The 22,549-nt window shown below is 54.4% G+C and overlaps 4 protein-coding genes across 4 annotated transcripts in view; 2 read left to right on the top strand and 2 right to left on the bottom strand.

The window, feature by feature from the left end:
- QPCTL (glutaminyl-peptide cyclotransferase like) overlaps positions 1 to 266 on the top strand; it is an 11,997-nt gene extending 11,731 nt beyond the window's left edge. Inside the window, 1 exon segment of the mRNA XM_040325079.1 lies at positions 1 to 266. This exon segment is cut by the window's left edge and continues 306 nt beyond it. The gene's annotated coding sequence lies outside the window, so the exon portion shown is untranslated.
- A 3,782-nt stretch (positions 267 to 4,048) lies between these two features.
- LOC120914388 (peptidoglycan-recognition protein SC2-like) lies at positions 4,049 to 8,289 on the bottom strand. Its single transcript, XM_040325082.1, has 5 exons — positions 8,143 to 8,289; positions 7,999 to 8,059; positions 7,461 to 7,662; positions 5,873 to 5,991; positions 4,049 to 4,342 (listed from the first exon to the last, which is right to left on the bottom strand). Exons 1-5 carry the CDS (start codon positions 8,272 to 8,274, stop codon positions 4,164 to 4,166), a joined length of 693 nt encoding a protein of 230 aa, XP_040181016.1. The 5' UTR covers positions 8,275 to 8,289; the 3' UTR covers positions 4,049 to 4,163.
- Positions 5,998 to 7,343, bottom strand: LOC120914387. The gene is made up of 2 exons (XM_040325080.1): positions 7,274 to 7,343; positions 5,998 to 7,065 (listed from the first exon to the last, which is right to left on the bottom strand). The coding sequence occupies exons 1-2, from the start codon at positions 7,327 to 7,329 to the stop codon at positions 6,210 to 6,212; spliced, it is 912 nt and encodes a 303-aa protein (XP_040181014.1). The 5' UTR covers positions 7,330 to 7,343; the 3' UTR covers positions 5,998 to 6,209.
- A 3,417-nt stretch (positions 8,290 to 11,706) lies between the features above and the next one.
- On the top strand, positions 11,707 to 19,543 carry PGLYRP1 (peptidoglycan recognition protein 1). Its single transcript, XM_040325083.1, has 5 exons — positions 11,707 to 11,728; positions 15,111 to 15,172; positions 16,606 to 16,807; positions 16,900 to 17,018; positions 19,179 to 19,543. Exons 2-5 carry the CDS (start codon positions 15,124 to 15,126, stop codon positions 19,355 to 19,357), a joined length of 549 nt encoding a protein of 182 aa, XP_040181017.1. The 5' UTR covers positions 11,707 to 11,728; positions 15,111 to 15,123; the 3' UTR covers positions 19,358 to 19,543.
- Positions 19,544 to 22,549: the final 3,006 nt, after the last annotated feature.

Genomic DNA, 22,549 nt, shown 5'->3' on the forward strand with positions numbered 1-22,549 from the left:
AAATTACAAATGGATAAAGCTTTGTCAGAATGTTTTTATTTAGAGGGAATTGAGGGTTGTCTGATCCGGAGCTGTCTGAGGAGACCTGGAGCTCATGAGAAATGTCCGTCTATCTCTGTATTATATCTCATGTAGAGATCCTTCGTATGGGTGGACTGACCTAACCCTCGCTTCCTTCTGGGATGGGGATACTGTGAGCAACTCAGTACCTGGCTCTCCGGATTCTCCATCTCTCTGTGATTGGCTCAGTACTGGGCTCTCCAGATTCTCCGTCTCTCTGTGATTGGCTCAGTACCGGGCTCTCCGGATTCTCAGTCTCTCTGTGATTGGCTCAGTACTGGGCTCTCCGGATTCTCCGTCTCTCTGTGATTGGCTCAGTACCGGGCTCTCCGGATTCTCCTTCTCTCTGTGATTGGCTCAGTACTGGGCTCTCCGGATTCTCCGTCTCTCTGTGATTGGCTCAGTACCGGGCTCTCCGGATTCTCCGTCTCTCTGTGATTGGCTCTGTACCGGGCTCTTCAGATTCTCCTTCTCTCTGTGATTGGCTCAGTACCGGGCTCTTCGGATTCTCCATCTCTCTGTGATTGGCTCTGTACCTAGCTCTTCGCATTCCCCGTCTCTGTGATTGGCTCAGTACCGGGCTCTCCGGATTCTCCGTCTCTCTGTGATTGGCTCAGTACCGGGCTCTCCGGATTCTCCGTCTCTCTGTGATTGGCTCTGTACCGGCTCTTCAGATTCTCCTTCTCTCTGTGATTGGCTCAGTACCGGGCTCTCCATATTCTCCATCTCTCTGTGATTGGCTCAGTCCCGGGCTCTCTGTCTCTCTGTGATTGGCTCAGTACCTGGCTCTCCGGATTCTCCGTCTCTCTGTGATTGGCTCAGTCCCGGGCTCTCTGTCTCTCTGTGATTGGCTCAGTACCGGGCTCTCCGGATTCTCCGTCTCTCTGTGATTGGCTCAGTACCGGGCTCTCCGGATTCTCCGTCTCTCTGTGATTGGCTCAGTACCGGGCTCTCCGGATTCTCCATCTCTCTGTGATTGGCTCAGTACCTGGCTCTCCGGATTCTCCGTCTCTCTGTGATTGGCTCAGTACCGGGCTCTCCGGATTCTCCATCTCTCTGTGATTGGCTCAGTACTGGGCTCTCCGGATTCTCTTTCTTTCTGTGATTGGCTCCGTACCGGGCTCTCCAGATTCTCAGTCTCTCTGTTATTGGCTCAGTCCGGGGCTCTCCTTATCTCTGTGATTGGCTCAGTACTGGGCTCTCCGGATTCTCCGTCTCTCTGTGATTGGCTCAGTACCGGGCTCTCTGGATTCTCCGTCTCTCTGTGATTGGCTCAGTACCGGGCTCTCCGGATTCTCCATCTCTCTGTGATTGGCTCAGTACCTGGCTCTCCGGATTCTCCGTCTCTCTGTGATTGGCTCAGTACCGGGCTCTCCGGATTCTCCGTCTCTCTGTGATTGGCTCAGTACCGGGCTCTCCGGATTCTCCGTCTCTCTGTGATTGGCTCAGTACCGGGCTCTTCGGATTCTCTGTCTCTCTGTGATTTGGCTCAGTACTGAGCTCTCCGGATTCTCTGTCTCTCTGTGATTTGGCTCAGTACTGAGCTCTCCGGATTCTCCGTCTCTCTGTGATTGGCTCAGTACCGGGCTCTCCGGATTCTCAGTCTCTCTGTGATTTGGCTCAGTACCGGGCTCTCCAGATTCTCAGTCTCACTGTGATTGGCTCAGTCCCGGGCTCTTCGCATTCTCCTTCTCTCTGTGATTGGCTCAGTACCGAGCTCTCCGGGTTTTTCCGTCTCTCTGTGATTGGCTCAGTACCGGGCTCTCCGGATTCTCAGTCTCTCTGTGATTGGCTCAGTATCTGGCTCTCCGGATTCTCCGTCTCTCTGTTATTGGCTCAGTACCGGGTTCTCCGTCTCTCACTCCTGGAATCGCGGTGGCAGTTTTGCTCCTGTCTTCTCTCGGTGATGATTCCATCACTTTGTCTTGTGTTGGTCATTTGATGGCATCTACGTCTACGAAGGGTTGTCCCGCTCTCATACCAGTATTATTGACAGACACGGCGCTGGAAATACGGAGAATCCTGTCTGTAAATATGATATTTGTATATTTTGTGGCCTTGGAAATTAAAATAAACGATTTGTTTTGGTTACATTTCTGTCCGTTTGCAATTTTTTTTCTTTTTTTTTTAATTATTATTATTTCAATAATCCAGAACAGCCAATGAGAATTCAATACTCTTGCAGTTTAGACTTCCTTCCTGTGTATGAATTCTCCCCTCCCCCTGAGGAGAATACCGTAGAGGGCGCACCACATTATGACTTAGGCCGGCCATAGCAGGATCCGGACGAATTTCTTTGGGCAGGCTGGTTGTACTGAAGTCAAAAAGTTGACTGGGGTTGGAGGAAAGAAAATGTCTTAATATTTGGCCTGCTTTATGGTGACTCCACCGACTGCAGAACTTCGGATCGGTCAGAGGAAGAAGAGGACCTGTCACTCCACGGGACCAGAGACACCTGGAGAAAAGATAGGTATAGACCAGCGATGGCGAACCTCGGCACCCTCAGATGTTTTGGAACTACATTTCCCATGATGCTCTTGCATTCTGCAGTCTAGTTGAGCATCATGGGAAACGTAGTTCCAAAACATCTGGGGTGCCGAGGTTCCCCATCACCGGTATAGAGGGACAAGGTCGTGCTCCAATACGGGTCACATGTCTAGAGTTGGGCTTTTAAATTTGAAGGACATCTGTGAAGATCTGGGCAGCCCCATGGCTGGAGGTCCCTTCATGTAGTATAGAAGAGGGGTGCAGGATTCAGGTGTGGGGGAACAAATATGGAAGGTGACCCTCAGCCGGGCAGACCACTCAGGAGGATGTGGACGAGGTACCGGACACAGGAATGAGACATCTGATGTTGAGGGAGATCAGACTCTCCACATGGTAATAGCTCATCATATTCACAAAGAACATATAAGACCCCAAAACAGCTGAACGTGGGTACATGGCTCCATCCCAGATACAGAAGAATGGCGGCTGACTAGGTAACCCCTACACAGGTCTGTTACTTCTCCCAGAACAGTGGTAGCAGCCATGTTTTCTGGGATTTGGAGGGGCGGTGGTAACCATGTTTTCTGGGATTTGGAGGGGCGGTGGTAACCATGTTTTTTGGGATTTGGAGGGGCGGTGGTAACCATGTTTTCTTGGATTTGGAGAGACGGTGGTAGCCATGTTTTCTGGGATTTGGAGGGACGGTGGTAGCCATGTTTTCTGGGATTTGGGGGGGGGGGGGGGCGGTGGCAGCTGTGTTCTGGAATTTGGAGGTTCGGTGGTAGCCGTGTTTTCTTGGATTTGGAGGGGCAGTGGCAGCCCTATCCTAGGATTTTATGGACGATGGCAGCACTGTTGTGTGATTTGGAGTGGCGGTGGCAGCCGTATCCTAGGATTTGGAGGGGCGGTGACTGCTGTGTTTTCTGGGATTTGGAGGGGCGGTGGCCACCATATTCTAGGATTTTAGGGGCTGTGGCAGCCGTATTTCCTGGGATTCGGAGGGGCGGCGGTAGCCATGTTCTGGGATTTGGAGGGGTGTTGGCAGCCGTGTTCTGGGATTTGGAGGGGCGGTGGCAGCCGTGTTCTGGTATTTGGAGGGGCGGCTGATAGATGAGGTCACATGCAGCCACTACTCCATAGAAGGGAGGAGTCTATGCTGCACCCACCTCTCCGTAGTCACACCCCCATAGAAAGGAGGAGTCTATGCTGCACCCACCTCTCCGCAGTCACACCCCCATAGAAGGGAGGAGTCTATGCTGCACCCACCACTCCACAGTCACACCCCCATAGAAGGGAGGAGTCTATGCTGCACCCACCACTCCGCAGTCACACCCCCATAGAAGGGAGGAGTCTATGCTGCACCCACCACTCCACAGTCACACCCCCATAGAAGGGAGGAGTCTATGCTGCACCCACCACTCCGCAGTCACACCCCCATAGAAGGGAGGAGTCTATGCTGCACCCACCACTCCGCAGTCAAACCCAAATATCACTCAGAGAGATCGTCAGATGTCATATTTATTAAGGTTTCTAGTAGAACATAACACAGAATAGTATATACAGAGGGGGGGTCTCGAGCCCCCTTCCTCAGTCAACACATTTTGGGGCCCCCAGGATTAGGCCTGGAAGCGGGGCCAGGTCCTCACAGTGTTGTAGAAGGTGTTTCCAGGACAGTCGGTGGCGGTGACATTGCGATGTCCTTTCAGGATGTAAGCGGACTTGATGTAACCTCTGGTGACACCACAGCTGATGAGGTTCTTGACGGCATTCTGGGCGGCGGTGTTGGGGTTGGAGTCTGATAAAAGACGCATGTAATCAGTGCAATGTTCACATCATAGGGGCCCCTCCACCCAGAAGTGGAGTCTGGGGTACGGAATCACCGGGAGGTTCCTTCCGTCTCTGGAGGTCTCCACAAGATAAAGGAAAATTCCAGCAAGGATGGTGGGATCCCCTCATGATGACCCCCCCAGGTGAGCAGAGCTGGGAACTCACATGCACAGATCCCATGTAATAGATTCAGGAAACTGATAGGAGGTTTAACTCTCCAACTCAACACTGATCCACCAAAGGTGGGTGAAGAGACCCTTTAAGCATGTACAATTTGGTACAATTCTGCAGTAACATGATTGGAGAACCACGGAAACATTTCGCTGCTGCTGCCGCCTTATTGGCCATCTGTGGTGTGCTCCAGTACTGACCCCATATACTAATCACTGCAAACACAGCTCACCCCGGGGAGGCACTCATGTTAGAAGACTAGGGTTAGAGGACTATGGATAGAGGACTAGAGTTAGATGGTTAGAGGACTAGGGATAAAGGACTAGGAATAGATTAAGAGGGTTAGAGGACTAGGGAAAGAGGACTAGAGTTAGGGGGACTAGAGTTAGAAGACTGGGGGTAGATTATGAGGGTTTGAGGACTGGAATGGAGCCCTAGAGTTAGGGGACTAGGGATAGAGGTTGGGTACTAGGGATAGAGGGTTAGGGGACTAGGGTTAGAGGACTGGGCCGGAGGACTAGCATTAGGGGACTAGGGATGAGGACTAGAATTAGGGGACTAGAGTTAGAGGACTGGGGTTAGATTAGGAGGGTTTGAGGACTGGGATAGAGGCCTAGGGTTAGGGGACTAGGGTTAGAGTTAGAGGACTGGGGTTAGATTACGAGGGTTTGTGGACTGGGATAGAGTACTAGAGTTAGGGGAGTAGGGATAGAGGACTAGGGTTAGGGGACTGGAGATAGAGGACTAGGGTTAGATTAGGAGGGTTTTTGGACTGGGTTAGAGGACTAGGGATAGATTAAAAGGGATAGAGGACTAGGCATAGATGGTTATAGGACTAGGTTTAGATGAAGATGGTTAGAGGACTAGCGTTGGGGGACTAGGGTTAGATTACGAGGATTAGAGGACTGGAGTTAGTTAGATGGTTAGAGGACCAGGGATCAAGGCCTAGGGTTAGAGTTAGAGGACTAGGGATCAAGGGTTAGAGGACCAGGGTGAGGGAACTAGGGTTAGAGTTAGAGGACCAGGGTGAGGGAACTAGGGTTAGAGTTAGAGGACCAGGGTGAGGGAACTAGGGTTAGAGTTAGAGGACCAGGGTGAGGGAACTAGGGTTAGAGTTAGAGGACCAGGGTGAGGGAACTAGGGTTAGAGTTAGAGGACCAGGGTGAGGGAACTAGGGTTAGAGTTAGAGGACCAGGGTGAGGGAACTAGGGTTAGAGTTAGAGGACTAGGGTTAGAGTTAAGGTTAGCAGTTTAGGGTTAGGATCAGAGGAAAGATTTCAATAATCTGAGGAGTGACATCACCTGGAGATCATTTGACACAACTTACTCATGAAGGATCCAAAGACGCTGATTCCGATGGAGTTGGAGTTGTAATTAGGAGCGTGAGCTCCAACGGATGTCCAGCCACGGCCCTCGTACGCCTGACCGTCCTCTCCAACCAGGAAACTGCAGGAAAGGAGAAAGTCGGAGTCTCTGGCTGAACATAATATTGAAGAGCTGACCTAAGAGTGAAGCCCCGTGGGCAGTGGGTAGGTAGTGTTGTGTCCCGGGTTTGTCCGATTGGTATTTCTATAGAATAATACTGCAGTAGTGTCAGTACAAGTCATCCAGGTACCGGGCCAAGCGCCTCCTCCCCAGAGGACCCCCACAATTCCCTTGGTTTGTCAGGTCAAGTCCTGGCAGGTGGTATTCTCTATGTGTAGGGTCCCCACCTCCCCGTGTATGAGGGTCTCCACCTCCCCGTGTATGAGGGTCTCCACCTCCCCGTGTATGAGGGTCTCCACCTCCCCATGTATGAGGGTCTCCACCTCCCCATGTATGAGGCTCCCCATGTATGAGGGTCCCCAGCTCCCCATGTATGAGGGTCTCCACCTCCCCATATATGAGGGTCTCCACCTCCCCATATATGAGGGTCTCCACCTCCCCATATATGAGGGTCTCCACCTCCCCGTGTATGAGGGTCTCCACCTCCCCGTGTATGAGGGTCTCCACCTCCCCATGTATGAGGGTCTCCACCTCCCCGTGTATGAGGGTCTCCACCTCCCCATGTATGAGGGTCCCCATGTATGAGGGTCCCCACCTCCCCATGTATGAGGCTCCCCATGTATGAGGGTCTCCACCTCCCCATGTATGAGGGTCTCCACCTCCCCATGTATGAGGTTCCCCACCTTCCCGTGTATGAGGGTCTCCACCTCCCCATGTATGAGGGTCTCCACCTCCCCATGTATGAGGGTCCCCACCTCCCCATGTATGAGGGTCTCCACCTCCCCATGTATGAGGGTCCCCACCTCCCCGTGTAGGAGGGTCTCCACCTCCCCATGTATGAGGGTCTCCACCTCCCTGTGTAAGAGGGTCTCCACCTCCCCATGTACAAGGCTCCCCACCTCCCCGTGTATGAGGGTCTCCACCTCCCCATGTATGAGGGTCTCCACCTCCCCATGTATGAGGGTCTCCACCTCCCCATGTATGAGGGTCCCCACCTCCCCATGTATGAGGCTCCCCATGTATGAGGGTCTCCACCTCCCCATGTATGAGGGTCCCCACCTCCCCATGTATGAGGGTCCCCACCTCCCCGTGTATGAGGGTCCCCACCTCCCTATATATAAGGGTCTCCACCTCCCCATGTATAAGGCTCCCCACCTCCCCATGTATGAGGGTCTCCACCTCCCCATGTATGAGGCTCCCCATGTATGAGGGTCTCCACCTCCCCATGTATGAGGGTCCCCACCTCCCCATGTATGAGGGTCTCCACCTCCCCATGTATGAGGGTCTCCACCTCCCCATGTATAAGGCTCCCCACCTCCCCGTGTATGAGGGTACCCCCCCCCCCCCAAGTCCTCAGTTATGGTCATGACCTGCTCTGGTCACCTACACACCAGAAGTGGGTTTGATGGCACCTCCACCATCCATCTCACCTGTATCCGATGTCACACCAGCCATTGCTGTTCATGTGGTAGTTCTGAATATTCTTGGCTTGGGTGATGCAGGCGGACTGGGTGGAACAGGCGGTTCCCTCGGTGTGGTGAACGATGACGTAGGTGACGGGAGTGGCCATGGCGGTGCGGCAGGTGGCGGCACGTCCTCCCCATTGGGACTTGGTCAGGATGGTGGGGCAGCCTGCGGGATAAATGACACTGAGTTGTTGCCAAAAACAGCCAACCAAGCCTTGTGACCACACAGGTAGGTACTCACCGTAAGTGACCACACAGGTAAGTACACATTATAAGTGACCACACAGGTAAGTACACATTATAAGTGACCACACAGGTAAGTACTCACCGCAAGTGACCACACGGGCAAGTACTCATTATAAGTGACCACAGAGATAGGTACTCACCATAAGTGACCACACAGGTAGGTACTCACCATAAGTGACCACACAGGTAGGTACTCACCATAAGTGACCACACAGGTAGGTACTCACCGTAAGTGACCACAGAGATAGGTACTCACCATAAGTGACTGCGCAGAGGGCAGCGAGGAGGGCGAGGGTACGCAGCATGATGAGAGTCACCTGTAGGACAGACATACAGGTGAGAGGTGGGAAGGCACAGAGGGGTCCCTGGATATGGGACTGCTCTTCCCTGAAGGACTTACCTGTCTCAGGTAGGTTGAGTCCACGTTCTGCTTGCTGGAGGCTCGGCTATTTATCCCCGGCGGTGGAGGGGCGTCGGTGTCGGGTGACAGGTTGTTGTCATTATATAACTCACCTGGAATCACACTCACCATTATAGAAGATTGAGGTCAGGTGCGGTGCAGAGGATCGCAGCTCGCCCCGCAGAGCGTCCCTCCATCCTCTGCACCCGGCCCCGCGGCCCTGACATGCTGATAACACAGAATGTATTTCTCAGGTTTCTATACATATCAGAGGTCACAACACGTGCCACTTTCCCCGCCATACCAACCCTGAGGCTTCTAGAATGTCTCCAGAGGGCCGCGCTTGGGCGATTAACCCCTTCCTTACTGGGCACTTACTGAGACCCCTCTTTAGAACCCTCCCAGACCCCCCTTTAGTTCCCCCCAGACCCCCCTTTAGTTCCCCCCAGACCCCCCTTTAGAACCCTCCCAGACCCCCCTTTAGATGCCCTCAGACTCCCGTTAAGATCCCCCAGACCCCCCTTTAGATCCCGTAGACCCCCCTTTAGATGCCCTCAGACCCCCTTTAGATCCCGTAGACCCCCCTTTAGTTCCCCCCAGACCCCCCTTTAGATGCCCTCAGACCCCCTTTAGTTCACCCCAGGACCCCCTTTAGATGCCCTCAGACCCCTCTTTAGATCCCCCCATTAGATGCCCTCAGACCCCTCTTTAGATCCCCCCAGACCCCCCATTAGATGCCCTCAGACCCCTCTTTAGATCCCCCCATTAGATGCCCTCAGACCCCCCTTTGGATCCTGTAGACCCCCCTTTAGATCCCCTAGACCCCCCCTTAGATGCCCTCAGACCCCTCTTTAGATCCCCCAGACCCCCCATTAGATGCCCTCAGACCCCCCTTTAGATCCCGTAGACCCCCCTTTAGATGTCCTCAGACTCCCCTTTAGTTCCCCCCAGACCCTCCTTTAGATGCCCTCAGACCCCCCTTTAGATGCCCTCAGACCCCCCCCTTTAGTTCCCCCCCAGACACCCCTTTAGATGCCCTCAGACCCCCCTTTGGATCCCGTAGACCCCCTTTGGATCCCGTAGACCCCCCCCTTTAGATGCCCTCAGACCCCCCTTTAGTTCCCCCCAGACCCCCCTTTAAATGCCCCATAGACCCCCCTTTAGACTCCCCCTCAGTCTTGCCTTCACAGGGTCCATGGAGATGGAGATGAGTGGAGGAAGAGCGCAGAGGGTTGCACACCGCCCCGCAGAGCGTCCCTCCATCCTCTGCACTCGGCCCGGCGGCCCTGAGCCTCTGATAAGAATTGTGTATTTTTGGTGGTTGTTTTTTAGTGGAGATCGGAGCCGATCGATAGTCACATGCTGCATTCACTAGCAGATGACATTCATTGTATACTATTGTATCTAATGATGGGTGGGGGTGGCGCAGGTATGATCCCTACTGGCATTGGGTGGGGGTGGTGCAGGTATGATCCCTACTGGCATTGGGTGGGGGTGGTGCAGGTAGGGTCCCTACTGGCATTGGGTGGGGGTGGCGCAGGTAGGGTCCCTACCTGCATTGGGTGGGGGTGGCGCAGGTATGATCCCTATTGGCATTGGGTGGGGGTGGCGCAGGTATGATCCCTACTGGCATTGGGTGGGGGTGGCGCAGGTATGATCCCTACTGGCATTGGGTGGGGGTGGCGCAGGTAGGGTCCCTACTGGCATTGGGTGGGGGTGGTGCAGGTAGGGTCCCTACTGGCATTGGGTGGGGGTGGCGCAGGTAGGATCGCTACTGGCATTGGGTGGGGGTGGCGCAGGTAGGATCCCTACTGGCATTGGGTGGGGGTGGTGCAGGTAGGATCCCTACTGGCATTGGGTGGGGGTGGCGCAGGTAGGGTCCCTACTGGCATTGGGTGGGGGTGGTGCAGGTAGGGTCCCTACTGGCATTGGGTGGGGGTGGTGCAGGTAGGGTCCCTACTGGCATTGGGTGGGGGTGGTGCAGGTAGGGTCCCTACTGGCATTGGGTGGGGGTGGTGCAGGTATGGTCCCTACTGGCATTGGGTGGGGGTGGCGCAGGTATGGTCCCTACTGGCATTGGGTGGGGGTGGTGCAGGTAGGGCCCTACTGGCATTGGGTGGGGGTGGTGCAGGTATGGCCCCTACTGGCATTGGGTGGGGGTGGCGCAAGTATGGTCCCTACTGGCATTGGGTGGGGGTGGTGCAGGTAGGGTCCCTACTGGCATTGGGTGGGGGTGGCGCAGGTAGGGTCCCTACTGGCATTGGGTGGGGGTGGTGCAGGTATGGTCCCTACTGGCATTGGGTGGGGGTGGCGCAGGTATGGTCCCTACTGGCATTGGGTGGGGGTGGCGCAGGTAGGGTCCCTACTGGCATTGGGTGGGGGTGGTGCAGGTAGGGTCCCTACTGGCATTGGGTGGGGGTGGTGCAGGTAGGGTCCCTACTGGCATTGGGTGGGGGTGGTGCAGGTAGGGTCCCTACTGGCATTGGGTGGGGGTGGTGCAGGTAGGGTCCCTACTGGCATTGGGTGGGGGTGGCGCAGGTAGGGTCCCTACTGGCATTGGGTGGGGGTGGTGCAGGTATGGTCCCTACTGGCATTGGGTGGGAGTGGTGCAGGTAGGGTCCCTACTGGCATTGGGTGGGGGTGGTGCAGGTAGGGTCCCTACTGGCATTGGATGGGGGTGGTGCAGGTAGGGTCCCTACTGGCATTGGGTGGGGGTGGCGCAGGTATGGCCCCTACTGGCATTGGGTGGGGGTGGTGCAGGTAGGGTCCCTACTGGCATTGGGTGGGGGTGGCGCAGGTAGGGTCCCTACTGGCATTGGGTGGGGGTGGTGCAGGTAGGGTCCCTACTGGCATTGGGTGGGGGTGGTGCAGGTAGGGTCCCTACTGGCATTGGGTGGGGGTGGCGCAGGTATGGTCCCTACTGGCATTGGGTGGGGGTGGTGCAGGTAGGGTCCCTACTGGCATTGGGTGGGGGTGGCGCAGGTAGGGTCCCTACTGGCATTGGGTGGGGGTGGTGCAGGTAGGGTCCCTACTGGCATTGGGTGGGGGTGGTGCAGGTAGGGTCCCTACTGGCATTGGGTGGGGGTGGTGCAGGTAGGGTCCCTACTGGCATTGGGTGGGGGTGGCGCAGGTATGGTCCCTACTGGCATTGGGTGGGGGTGGTGCAGGTAGGGTCCCTACTGGCATTGGGTGGGGGTGGCGCAGGTAGGGTCCCTACTGGCATTGGGTGGGGGTGGTGCAGGTAGGGTCCCTACTGGCATTGGGTGGGGGTGGTGCAGGTAGGGTCCCTACTGGCATTGGGTGGGGGTGGCGCAGGTAGGGTCCCTACTGGCATTGGGTGGGGGTGGTGCAGACATTTTCCTGGTTCCATAGGGACTGAGTGATGGAATGTAGAATCTGTACACAGCTGTGGTGCCCGGGAACCGGCATATGATACACCTGGTGGAGGGAATCCGACCAATCAGGACACAAGGACACGGCTCATAACAATCTGCACCTCCCCCTCTGTCTGCAAGGCCACCGTCACCGGCCAGGAGAATAAATAGCGACCGCAACTTCATACAGGCGATACTCCCGGCAGAATCAGGTGAGTCCTACTGACACCGCATTCTACTCCAAGACTGGGAGCATACCTGCACCACACCTACCCCAAGACTGGGACCATACCTGCACCACACCTACTCCAAGACTGGGAGCATACCTGCACCACACATACCTGCACCACACATACCTGCACCACACCTACCCCCAGACTGGGCCATACCTGCACCACACCTACTCCAAGACTGGGCCATACCTGCACCACACCTACCCCAAGACTGGGACCATACCTGCACCACACCTACCCCAAGACTGGAGCCATACCTGCACCACACCTACTCCAAGACTGGGACCATACCTGCACTACACCTACCCCAAGACTGGGACCATACCTGCACCACACCTACCCCAAGACTGGAGCCATACCTGCACCACACCTACTCCAAGACTGGGAGCATACCTGCACCACACCTACCCCAAGACTGGGACCATACCTGCACCACACCTACTCCAAGACTGGGCCATACCTGCACCACACCTACCCCAAGACTGGGACCATACCTGCACCACACCTACTCCAAGACTGGGCCATACCTGCACCACACCTACTCCAAGACTGGGCCATACCTGCACCACACCTACCCCAAGACTGGGACCATACCTGCACCACACCTACTCCAAGACTGGGCCATACCTGCACCACACCTACTCCAAGACTGGGCCATACCTGCACCACACCTACTCCAAGACTGGGACCATACCTGCACCACACCTACTCCAAGACTGGGACCATACCTGCACCACACCTACCCCAAGACTGGGACCATACCTGCACTACACCTACTCCAAGACTGGGACCATACCTGCACCACATACCTGCACTACACCTACTCCAAGACTGGGCCATACCTGCACCACACCTACCCCAAGACTGGGACCATACCTGCACCACACCTACCCCCAGACTGGGCCATACCTGCACCACACATACCTGCACCACACCTACTCCAAGACTGGGCCATACCTGCACCACACCTACCCCAAGACTGGGACCATACCTGCACCACACCTACTCCAAGACTGGGCCATACCTGCACCACACCTACTCCAAGACTGGGCCATACCTGCACCACACCTACCCCAAGACTGGGACCATACCTGCACCACACATACCTGCACCACACATACCCCAAGACTGGGACCATACCTGCACCACATACCTGCACTACACCTACTCCAAGACTGGGACCATACCTGCACTACACCTACCCCAAGACTGGGACCATACCTGCACCACACCTACCCCAAGACTGGGACCATACCTGCACCACACATACCTGCACCACACATACCCCAAGACTGGGACCATACCTGCACCACATACCTGCACTACACCTACTCCAAGACTGGGCCATACCTGCACCACACCTACCCCAAGACTGGGACCATACCTGCACCACACCTACTCCAAGACTGGGCCATACCTGCACCACACCTACTCCAAGACTGGGCCATACCTGCACCACACCTACCCCAAGACTGGGACCATACCTGCACCACACATACCTGCACCACACATACCCCAAGACTGGGACCATACCTGCACCACATACCTGCACTACACCTACTCCAAGACTGGGACCATACCTGCACTACACCTACCCCAAGACTGGGACCATACCTGCACCACACCTACCCCAAGACTGGGACTATACCTGCACCACACCTACCCCAAGACTGGAGCCATACCTGCACCACACCTACTCCAAGACTGGGCCATACCTGCACCACACCTACCCCAAGACTGGGACCATACCTGCACCACACATACCCCAAGACTGGAGCCATACCTGCACCACACCTACTCCAAGACTGGGACCATACCTGCACCACACATACCTGCACCACACATACCCCAAGACTGGAGCCATACCTGCACCACACCTACTCCAAGACTGGGACCATACCTGCACCACACCTACCCCAAGACTGGGAGCATACCTGCACCACACCTACCCCAAGACTGGGACCATACCTGCACCACACCTACTCCAAGACTGGGCCATACCTGCACCACACCTACCCCAAGACTGGGACCATACCTGCACCACACCTACCCCAAGACTGGAGCCATACCTGCACCACACCTACTCCAAGACTGGGACCATACCTGCACCACACATACCTGCACCACACATACCCCAAGACTGGGACCATACCTGCACCACATACCTGCACTACACCTACTCCAAGACTGGGACCATACCTGCACTACACCTACCTGCACTACACATACCTGCACCACACATACCCCAAGACTGGGACCATACCTGCACCACATACCTGCACTACACCTACTCCAAGACTGGGACCATACCTGCACTACACCTACCTGCACTACACATACCTGCACCACACATACCCCAAGACTGGGGCCATACCTGCACTACACCTACCCCAAGACTGGGACCATACCTGCACCACACCTACTCCAAGACTGGGGCCATACCTGCACCACACCTACTCCAAGACTGGGGCCATACCTGCACCACACCTACTCCAAGACTGGGACCATACCTGCACCACACCTACTCCAAGACTGGGACCATACCTGCACCACACCTACCCCAAGACTGGGACCATACCTGCACCACACCTACCCCAAGACTGGGACCATACTTGCACCACACCTACTCCAAGACTGGGGCCATACCTGCACCACAACTACTCCAAGACTGGGACCATACCTGCACCACACCTACCCCAAGACTGGGACCATACCTGCACCACACCTACCCCAAGACTGGGGCCATACCTGCACCACACCTACTCCAAGACTGGGACCATACCTGCACCACACCTACCCCAAGACTGGGACCATACTTGCACCACACCTACTCCAAGACAGGGGCCATACCTGCACCACACCTACCCCAAGACTGAGACCATACCTGCACCACACCTACCCCAAGACTGGGACCATACTTGCACCACACCTACTCCAAGACAGGGGCCATACCTGCACCACACCTACCCCAAGACTGGAACCATACCTGCACTACACCTACTCCAAGACTGGGCCATACCTGCACTACACCTACTCCAAGACTGGGACCATACCTGCACCACACCTACCCCAAGACAGGGGCCATACCTGCACTACACCTTCCCCAAGACTGGGCCATACCTGCACCACACCTACTCCAAGACTGGGGCCATACCTGCACCACACCTACCCCAAGACTGGGGCCATACCTGCACCACACCTACTCCAAGACTGGGGCCATACCTGCACTACACCTACCCCAAGACTGGGACCATACCTGCACTACACCTACTCCAAGACTGGGCCATACCTCCACATGACATCACGCATGACATCACAGTCTATCCGAAGTACAGATTGATGATACTTGCTGTCTTTTTAGGATCCTGTCAATCATGCTCCGTATCGCCGCTCTCCTGGCCGCGCTTTGCGCTGTAGCCCAATGTAAGTACAGATGTAATACCAGGATAAGGGGAATGTTTCATCTTATCATTGGGGGGGGGTCTATCTGTGAATGTTTTGTGCCCTGACCCCCACCTGTGAGGTGACCCCCCCACTGTATGATGGATGCAACCTACTTTAGCAACACCGACATTAACAAAGAAAAAACAACGGCAGTGTAACTGGCTGGTAAATGATCGTTCCTGGCTCTCCCCGTTCTTCAGCTCCGGGGACCGATCGCGGGAGCGCAGCACGCGCGCCCGTGACCCATGGCTGGGTACTAGTACAGGACGTACCTGTACGTACATGTGCCCAGCCGAGCTGTGCCATTCTGCCGACGTATATGTGCAGGAGGCGGTCCTTTAGTGGTTAATAGGGGACTCCACACACACAAAAAAAGGGGGTCACCCTATAATTTATACCAGGTCCCTCATGTCTGGAATGAATTATATTGGGGTCCCCATGCAAATAAAAGAAATGTTATGGGATCCTAATGGCAAAAAAAATAAAAAAAATTAGTGGGGTCCCCCAGAAATCCACCCGGGACCCTTATCCGAGCATGAAGCCTGGTACACCAGGAAAGGGGGGGAGCCAAGTGTGTACCCCCCCTTCTTCTGAACCATACAAAGCCACATGTCTCAACATGGAAAGGGGGGGGTGTCCCTGGAGTAACAGACCTTCAGAGAACATGGGCCTATGACGTGAACCCACAAAGCTGGTTTATGACACTGACTCACGATCCTTGTTGGCCATCATCGGTGCAGTACAATGAAGGAGGTCTTATGGTGAGGTGGGACAAAAGTACCCGTAATCCCTCCACTGGACCAGTGATAGGGAACACCCGGGTACAAGCCTCCCAAGTAGAGATCTGCACTGCTTGGCCCATTATTCTAAAATGAGGAATCAGGAGACCCATTCCTTAGTCAAGGGCCCTATTTGGGTGTGTTCCATGGGGCAGATGGTTGTGATGTCCACTATGTGGCCCAATCGATGGATCTGACTCCACTCAATACACATGTAGGAGGTCAGCGGGCTTGGAAGGGCATCAGCCCAAACGTTGGATGGGTGCGAATGTTGGGTTTGTAACATTTCCAGGGAGAGCAATGACCCAAGAACATGAGTATTGGGTGCCCTTCCTGCTGTAGTGAGGAGAGGGGCACTTATAGAAGATAGGGACTGTGTCTGTGTATTAATAATGGGGGGGGGGGGGTAATAGTGGTAATGAGAGGGGTAATTATGACTTCCTTAGTGTTAGGAGTAATAGAACAGGTAGGGGCAGATAGAAAGAAGACTGGGGGTGATGGCGGTATAACACAGGGAGGGGCAATTATAGGCAGGATGGGGGCTGTGTCAGGGTAACAGCCCAGGGAGGGGAAATATAGAACTGGACTGCTAAGAAGAAACCACTAATAGAAGTATTTTGTCTTATTCCACAGGCTGCCCCACCATCCTCACTAAAGCCCAATGGGGAGGACGTGCCCCAACCTGCCGCACCGCCATGGCCACTCCCGTCACCTACGTCATCGTTCACCACACCGCCGGGGCCTCCTGCTCCAGCCAGTCCACTTGTATCACCCAGACTAAGAATATCCAAAACTACCACATGAACAGCAACGGCTGGTGTGACATCGGATACAGGTGAGAGTCTTTCGGATTTGTTTTTCACTTACTGTACGTGGGGCAGATGGCGGCCTCCAATCTCTGCTAATGACCCTCTTCTCTGTCTACAGCTTCCTGGTTGGAGGAGACGGCAGCATATTCGAGGGTCGTGGCTGGACCTCAGTGGGTGCTCATGCCCCCAACTACAACTCCAACTCCATTGGCATCAACCTGATTGGAACATTCACAAGTAAGTGGGGGAAAGAGGTTTATGGGGTGGAATGAGAGTGAGAGCATCTTCCCTCACACATGGTCATCCACCCACCCAACAGGCAGAGATAGTGGTGTCCACAGTTACAGCAGGGAGCACTGGTGGTGGTGTCCATGGTTACAGCAGGGAGCACTGGTGGTGGTGTCCATGGTTACAGCAGGGAGCACTGGTGGTGGTGTCCATGGTTACAGCAGGGAGCACTGGTGGTGGTGTCCATGGTTACAGCAGGGAGCACTGGTGGTGGTGTCTATGGTTACAGCAGGGAGCACTGGTGGTGGTGTCTATGGTTACAGCAGGGAGCACTGGTGGTGGTGTCTATGGTTACAGCAGGGAGCACTGGTGGTGGTGTCTATGGTTACAGCAGGGAGCACTGGTGGTGGTGTCTATGGTTACAGCAGGGAGCACTGGTGGTGGTGTCCACAGTTACAGCAGGGAGCACTGGTGGTGGTGTCCATGGTTACAGCAGGGAGCACTGGTGGTGGTGTCCATGATTACAGCAGGGAGCACTGGTGGTGGTGTCCATGGTTACAGCAGGGAGCACTGGTGGTGGTGTCCATGGTTACAGCAGGGAGCGCTGGTGGTGGTGTCCATGGTTACAGCAGGGAGCACTGGTGGTGGTGTCCATGGTTACAGCAGGGAGCACTGGTGGTGGTGTCCATGGTTACAGCAGGGAGCACTGGTGGTGGTGTCCATGGTTACAGCAGGGAGCACTGGTGGTGGTGTCCATGGTTACAGCAGGGAGCACTGGTGGTGGTGTCCATGGTTACAGCTGAGAGTACCGGATGGTGTTCTCCATCTTCATCCACCCACCCAACAGGCAGAGAGGTATTGATCAGAATAGAGGAGATAGCACTGGTGGTGTTGTCTGTGGTTACAGCAGAGAGCACCGGTGGTGTTGTCCATGGCTGCAAAAGAGAGCATCGGTGGTGTTGTCTGTGGTTACAGCAGGGAGCACTGGTGGTGGTGTCCGTGGTTACAGCAGGGAGCACCAGTGGTGGTGTCCACGGTTAGAGCAGACAGCACCGGTGGTGGTGTCCATGGCTGCAAAAGAGAGCATCGGTGGTGGTGTCCACGGTTACAGCAGGGAGCACCGGCGGTGGTGTCCATGGTTACAGCAGGGAACACCGGTGGTGGTGTCCACGGTTACAGCATGGAGCACCGGTGCTCCCTGCTGTAACCGTGGACACTACCACCGATGCTCTCTTTTGCAGCCATGGTCACCACCACCGGTGCTCCCTGCTGTAACTACAGACACCACCACTGATGCTCTCTTTTGCAGCCATGGACAACACCACTGGTGCTCTCTGCTGTAACCACAGACAACACCACCAGTGCTATCTCCTCTATTCTGATCAATACCTCTCTGCCCGTTGGGTACCGGTGGTGTGGTCCACGGTTACAGCTGAGAGTACTGGTGCTGGTGGTGGTGTCCACGGTTACAGCTGAGAGTACTGGTGGTGGTGTGGTCCACGGTTACAGCTGAGAGTACTGGTGGTGGTGTGGTCCACGATTACAGCTGAGAGTACTGGTGGTGTCCACGGTTACAGCTGAGAGTACTGGTGGTGGTGTGGTCCACGGTTACAGCTGAAAGTATCGGTGGTGGTGTGGTCCACGGTTACAGCTAAGAGTACTGGTGGTGGTGTGGTCCACGGTTACAGCTGAGAGTACTGGTGGTGGTGTGGTCCACGATTACAGCTGAGAGTACTGGTGGTGTCCACGGTTACAGCTGAGAGTACTGGTGGTGGTGTGGTCCACGGTTACAGCTGAAAGTATCGGTGGTGGTGTGGTCCACGGTTACAGCTAAGAGTACTGGTGGTGGTGTGGTCCACGGTTACAGCTGAGAGTACTGGTGGTGGTGTGGTCCACGGTTACAGCTGAAAGTATCGGTGGTGGTGTGGTCCACGGTTACAGCTAAGAGTACTGGTGGTGGTGTGGTCCACGGTTACAGCTGAGAGTACTGGTGGTGGTGTGGTCCATGGTTACAGCTGAAAGTATCGGTGGTGGTGTGGTCCATGGCTACAGCAGAGAGCACCAGTGTCCATGGTTACCAGTGTTCTCCTTCAATATAACATTTTAGATTCAGGTACACAGAACAGTTTACATTTTCCCTCTCTCTGAGTGTTGTTCCCTATGTTTCAGGCACTAACCCCACCACCGCCGCCCAGAATGCCGCCAAGAATCTCATCAGCTGTGGAGTCACCAGAGGTTACATCAAGTCTGCTTACATCCTGAAGGGACATCGCAATGTCACCGCCACCGAGTGCCCCGGAAACACCTTCTACAACACTCTGAAGACCTGGCCCCGCTTCCAGGCCTAGAAGATCCCACCAAGGTCCAATGATGAAGAAGCCACGTGGAGACCAGAATGGAGGGGGGGGGGGGAGAGGAGGGATACATTCTGGACACTCGCCTGTTATATATGATGTATGGGTTCCACGGGACCATGAGTACCCCTTCTGAGGGATAGAAAAATTTGTCAGTAATAAAATGTTGGTGAAAAATGACCATTCTTCTCTTCTGTGATATCTCTAAGGATCTTCATCTTCCCCCCGGGAGGTGCCTTCGTCATATACCTCTTCCTCCAGTCTGAATATAGATATCAGATATTCCAACCGCTGACAACCACAAACAAGACAATACTTGTTTGATTGCTGAACATGGACTGTTTATTAGACCCAGAATACAAGTCTTATATACAGTAGAAGAGGAGGTTCCCCCCTCCTGCTCATATTACTCTGACAATACACCTGTGACCAGAAACATAAATTAACATGAGCTAATTAACTAATCCCTTAAAGCAGCTAAGGAGGAGGGCACTGTTATGATAAATCAGGATTTCACTACAGGTCAGACTTCTTGTCACCAAGCTTCACACAGTAGATGATACATTATCATAAGTATAAACACAGGACACCTTCTCACAATAGCAGGAGCTCCAGCAGGAGTCGGCCCGTCTCCTACATTGTACAGAGGCCAATGTGATCTCACCTAACATGTTGAGTTCAGAATCAAACAAATCAAGAATAGTCTTTACATCTATCCTGGGAGATATTGTGGATAAATATTACTGTCCCATTTTAAGTAATGTGCCTGCATGGGTTTCCTCCAGATACTCCGGTTTCCTTCCACGCCCCAAAGACATGCTGGTAGGTTAATCAGATCCTGTCTATAAAATAATACACACCATGGGGGCCCCAGAGAGGATTCATAATACCACACCATGGACCCCAGAAAGGATCCATAGTACACACCATGGGGGCCCTGGAGAGGATCCATAGTACACTCCATGGGGGCCCCAGAGAGGATACATAGTACACACTATGGGGGCCCCCGGAGAGAGGATCTATAGTACACACCATGGGGGCCCTGGAGAGGATCCATAGTACACACCATGGGGGCCCCAGAGAGGATCTGTAATACACACCATGGGGGCCCCCGGAGAGAGGATCCATAGTACACTCCATGGGGGCCCCAGAGAGGATACATAGTACACACTATAGGGGCCCCCGGAGAGAGGAAACATAGTACACACCATGGGGGTCCTGGAGAGGATCCATAGTACACACCATGGGGGCCCTGGAGAGGATCCATAGTACACACCATGGGGGCCCTGAAGAGGATCCATAGTACACTCCATGGGGGCCCCAGAGAGGATACATAGTACACTCCATGGGGGCCCCAGAGAGGATACATAGTACACACTATGGGGGCCCCCGGAGAGAGGATCCATAGTACACACCATGGGGGCCCTGGAGAGGATCCATAGTACACACCATGGGGGCCTCGGAGAGGATCCATAGTACACACACCATGGGGGCCCTGGAGAGGATCCATAGTACACACCATGGGGGCCCCAGAGAGGATCTGTAATACACACCATGGGGGCCCCCGGGGAGAGGATACATAGTACCACACCATGGGGCCCCCGGAGAGGATCCATAGTCCCCACATGAACAAATATTACACATTGGGGTCACCATCCCACAATAGTTCGGCAACGAGGTAAAGTTGCCACCAGACTAATCACATCTCCAGAAGGATTAGCAAACAGACAGAAACAGTAGGTGACTCAATTAACAATGAGAATTCACACCCAGGAGGCACACAATAGGAAAGAGACACTTAACAGTAAACACATAACACCTTAATAAATGTTTTAGGGGAGACATGGACTTAAATCCAAAGCTGCTCCAAAGGTGCTCTGTTGTGTGCCTAGGGAGGCATCATACACACCATGGCAACCCCAGAAATTATGTATAATACACACCATAGGGGCCCCAGAGAGGATCCATAATACACACCATGGCAACCCCAGAAATTATGTATAATGTACACAATGGGGGCCCCAGAGAGGATCCATAATACACACCATGGGGGCTCCGGAGAGGATTCATAATACCACACCATGGACCCCAGAAAGGATCCATAGTACCACATCATGGGGGCCCTGCAGAGGATCCATAGTACACAACATGGGGGCCCCAGAAAGGATCCATAATACACACCATGGGGGCTCCAGAGAGGATCCATAATACACACCATGGGGGCCCTGCAGAGAATCTATAGTACACAACATAGGGGCCCCAGAGAGAATCCATAATACACACCATGGGGGCCCCAGAGAGGATACATAGTACACAACATTGGGGCCCCAGAGAGGATCCATAATACACACCATGGGGGCTCCAGAGAGGATCCATAATACACACCATGGGGGCCCTGCAGAGAATCTATAGTACACAACATAGGGGCCCCAGAGAGAATCCATAATACACACCATGGGGGCCCCAGAGAGGATACATAGTACACAACATTGGGGCCCCAGAGAGGATCCATAATACACACCATGGGGGCCCCAGAGAGGATCCAAAATACACACCATGGGGGACCTGGAAGTGTTCAGTTTCCATGGTATCGGGGTCCCAGAAGTGGTCGGTTTTCATGGCATCGGGGTCGGTTTCCATGGTATCGGGGTCCTGGAAGTGTTCGAATTCCATGGTATCGGGGTCCCGGAAGTGGTCGATTTCCATGGTATTGGGGTGTCAGAAGTGTTCGGTTTCCATGGTATCAGGGTCCCGGAAGTGGTCGATTTACATGGTTTTGGGGTCCTGGAAGTGGTCGGTTTCCATGTAATCAGGGGCCAGGAAGTGTTCGGATTCCATGGTATCGGGGTCCTGGAAGTGGTCGGTTTCCATAGTATCGGGGTCCCGGAAGTGTTCGGATTCCATGGTATTGGGGTCCTGGAAGTGGTCGGTTTCCATAGTATCGGGGTCCTGGAAGTGGTTGGTTTCCATGGTATTGGGGTCCCGGAAGTGGTCGGTTTCCATGGTATTGGGGTCCTGGAAGTGTTCGGATTCCATGGTATTGGGGTCCTGGAAGTGGTCGGTTTCCATAGTATCGGGGTCCTGGAAGTGGTTGGTTTCCATGGTATTGGGGTCCCGGAAGTGGTCGGTTTCCATGGTATCGGGGTCCTGGAAGTGTTCGGATTCCATGGTATTGGGGTCCTGGAA

The sequence above is a fragment of the Rana temporaria genome, chromosome 9 (genome assembly GCF_905171775.1).
Source record: "Rana temporaria chromosome 9, aRanTem1.1, whole genome shotgun sequence".
Taxonomy (NCBI): domain Eukaryota; kingdom Metazoa; phylum Chordata; class Amphibia; order Anura; family Ranidae; genus Rana; species Rana temporaria.

What these genes read in the sequence shown, in the direction of transcription:
- LOC120914387 (XM_040325080.1), bottom strand. Translation starts at nt 7,329, where the DNA reads ATGGGGAGGTGGAGACCCTCATACATGGGGAGGTGGAGACCCTCATAC. An exon ending in AGACCCTCATACATGGGGAG is followed by an intron (nt 7,066 to 7,273) that starts GTGGGGACCCTC and finishes ATACATGGGGAG; the next exon opens with GTGGAGACCCTCATACATGG.
- LOC120914388 (XM_040325082.1), bottom strand. Translation starts at nt 8,274, where the DNA reads ATGGTGAGTGTGATTCCAGGTGAGTTATATAATGACAACAACCTGTCA. An exon ending in ACTCAACCTACCTGAGACAG is followed by an intron (nt 8,060 to 8,142) that starts GTAAGTCCTTCA and finishes TCTGTCCTACAG; the next exon opens with GTGACTCTCATCATGCTGCG. An exon ending in CCTCTGCGCAGTCACTTATG is followed by an intron (nt 7,663 to 7,998) that starts GTGAGTACCTAT and finishes TTTATCCCGCAG; the next exon opens with GCTGCCCCACCATCCTGACC.
- PGLYRP1 (XM_040325083.1), top strand. Translation starts at nt 15,124, where the DNA reads ATGCTCCGTATCGCCGCTCTCCTGGCCGCGCTTTGCGCTGTAGCCCAA. An exon ending in GCTTTGCGCTGTAGCCCAAT is followed by an intron (nt 15,173 to 16,605) that starts GTAAGTACAGAT and finishes CTTATTCCACAG; the next exon opens with GCTGCCCCACCATCCTCACT. An exon ending in CCTGATTGGAACATTCACAA is followed by an intron (nt 17,019 to 19,178) that starts GTAAGTGGGGGA and finishes CCTATGTTTCAG; the next exon opens with GCACTAACCCCACCACCGCC.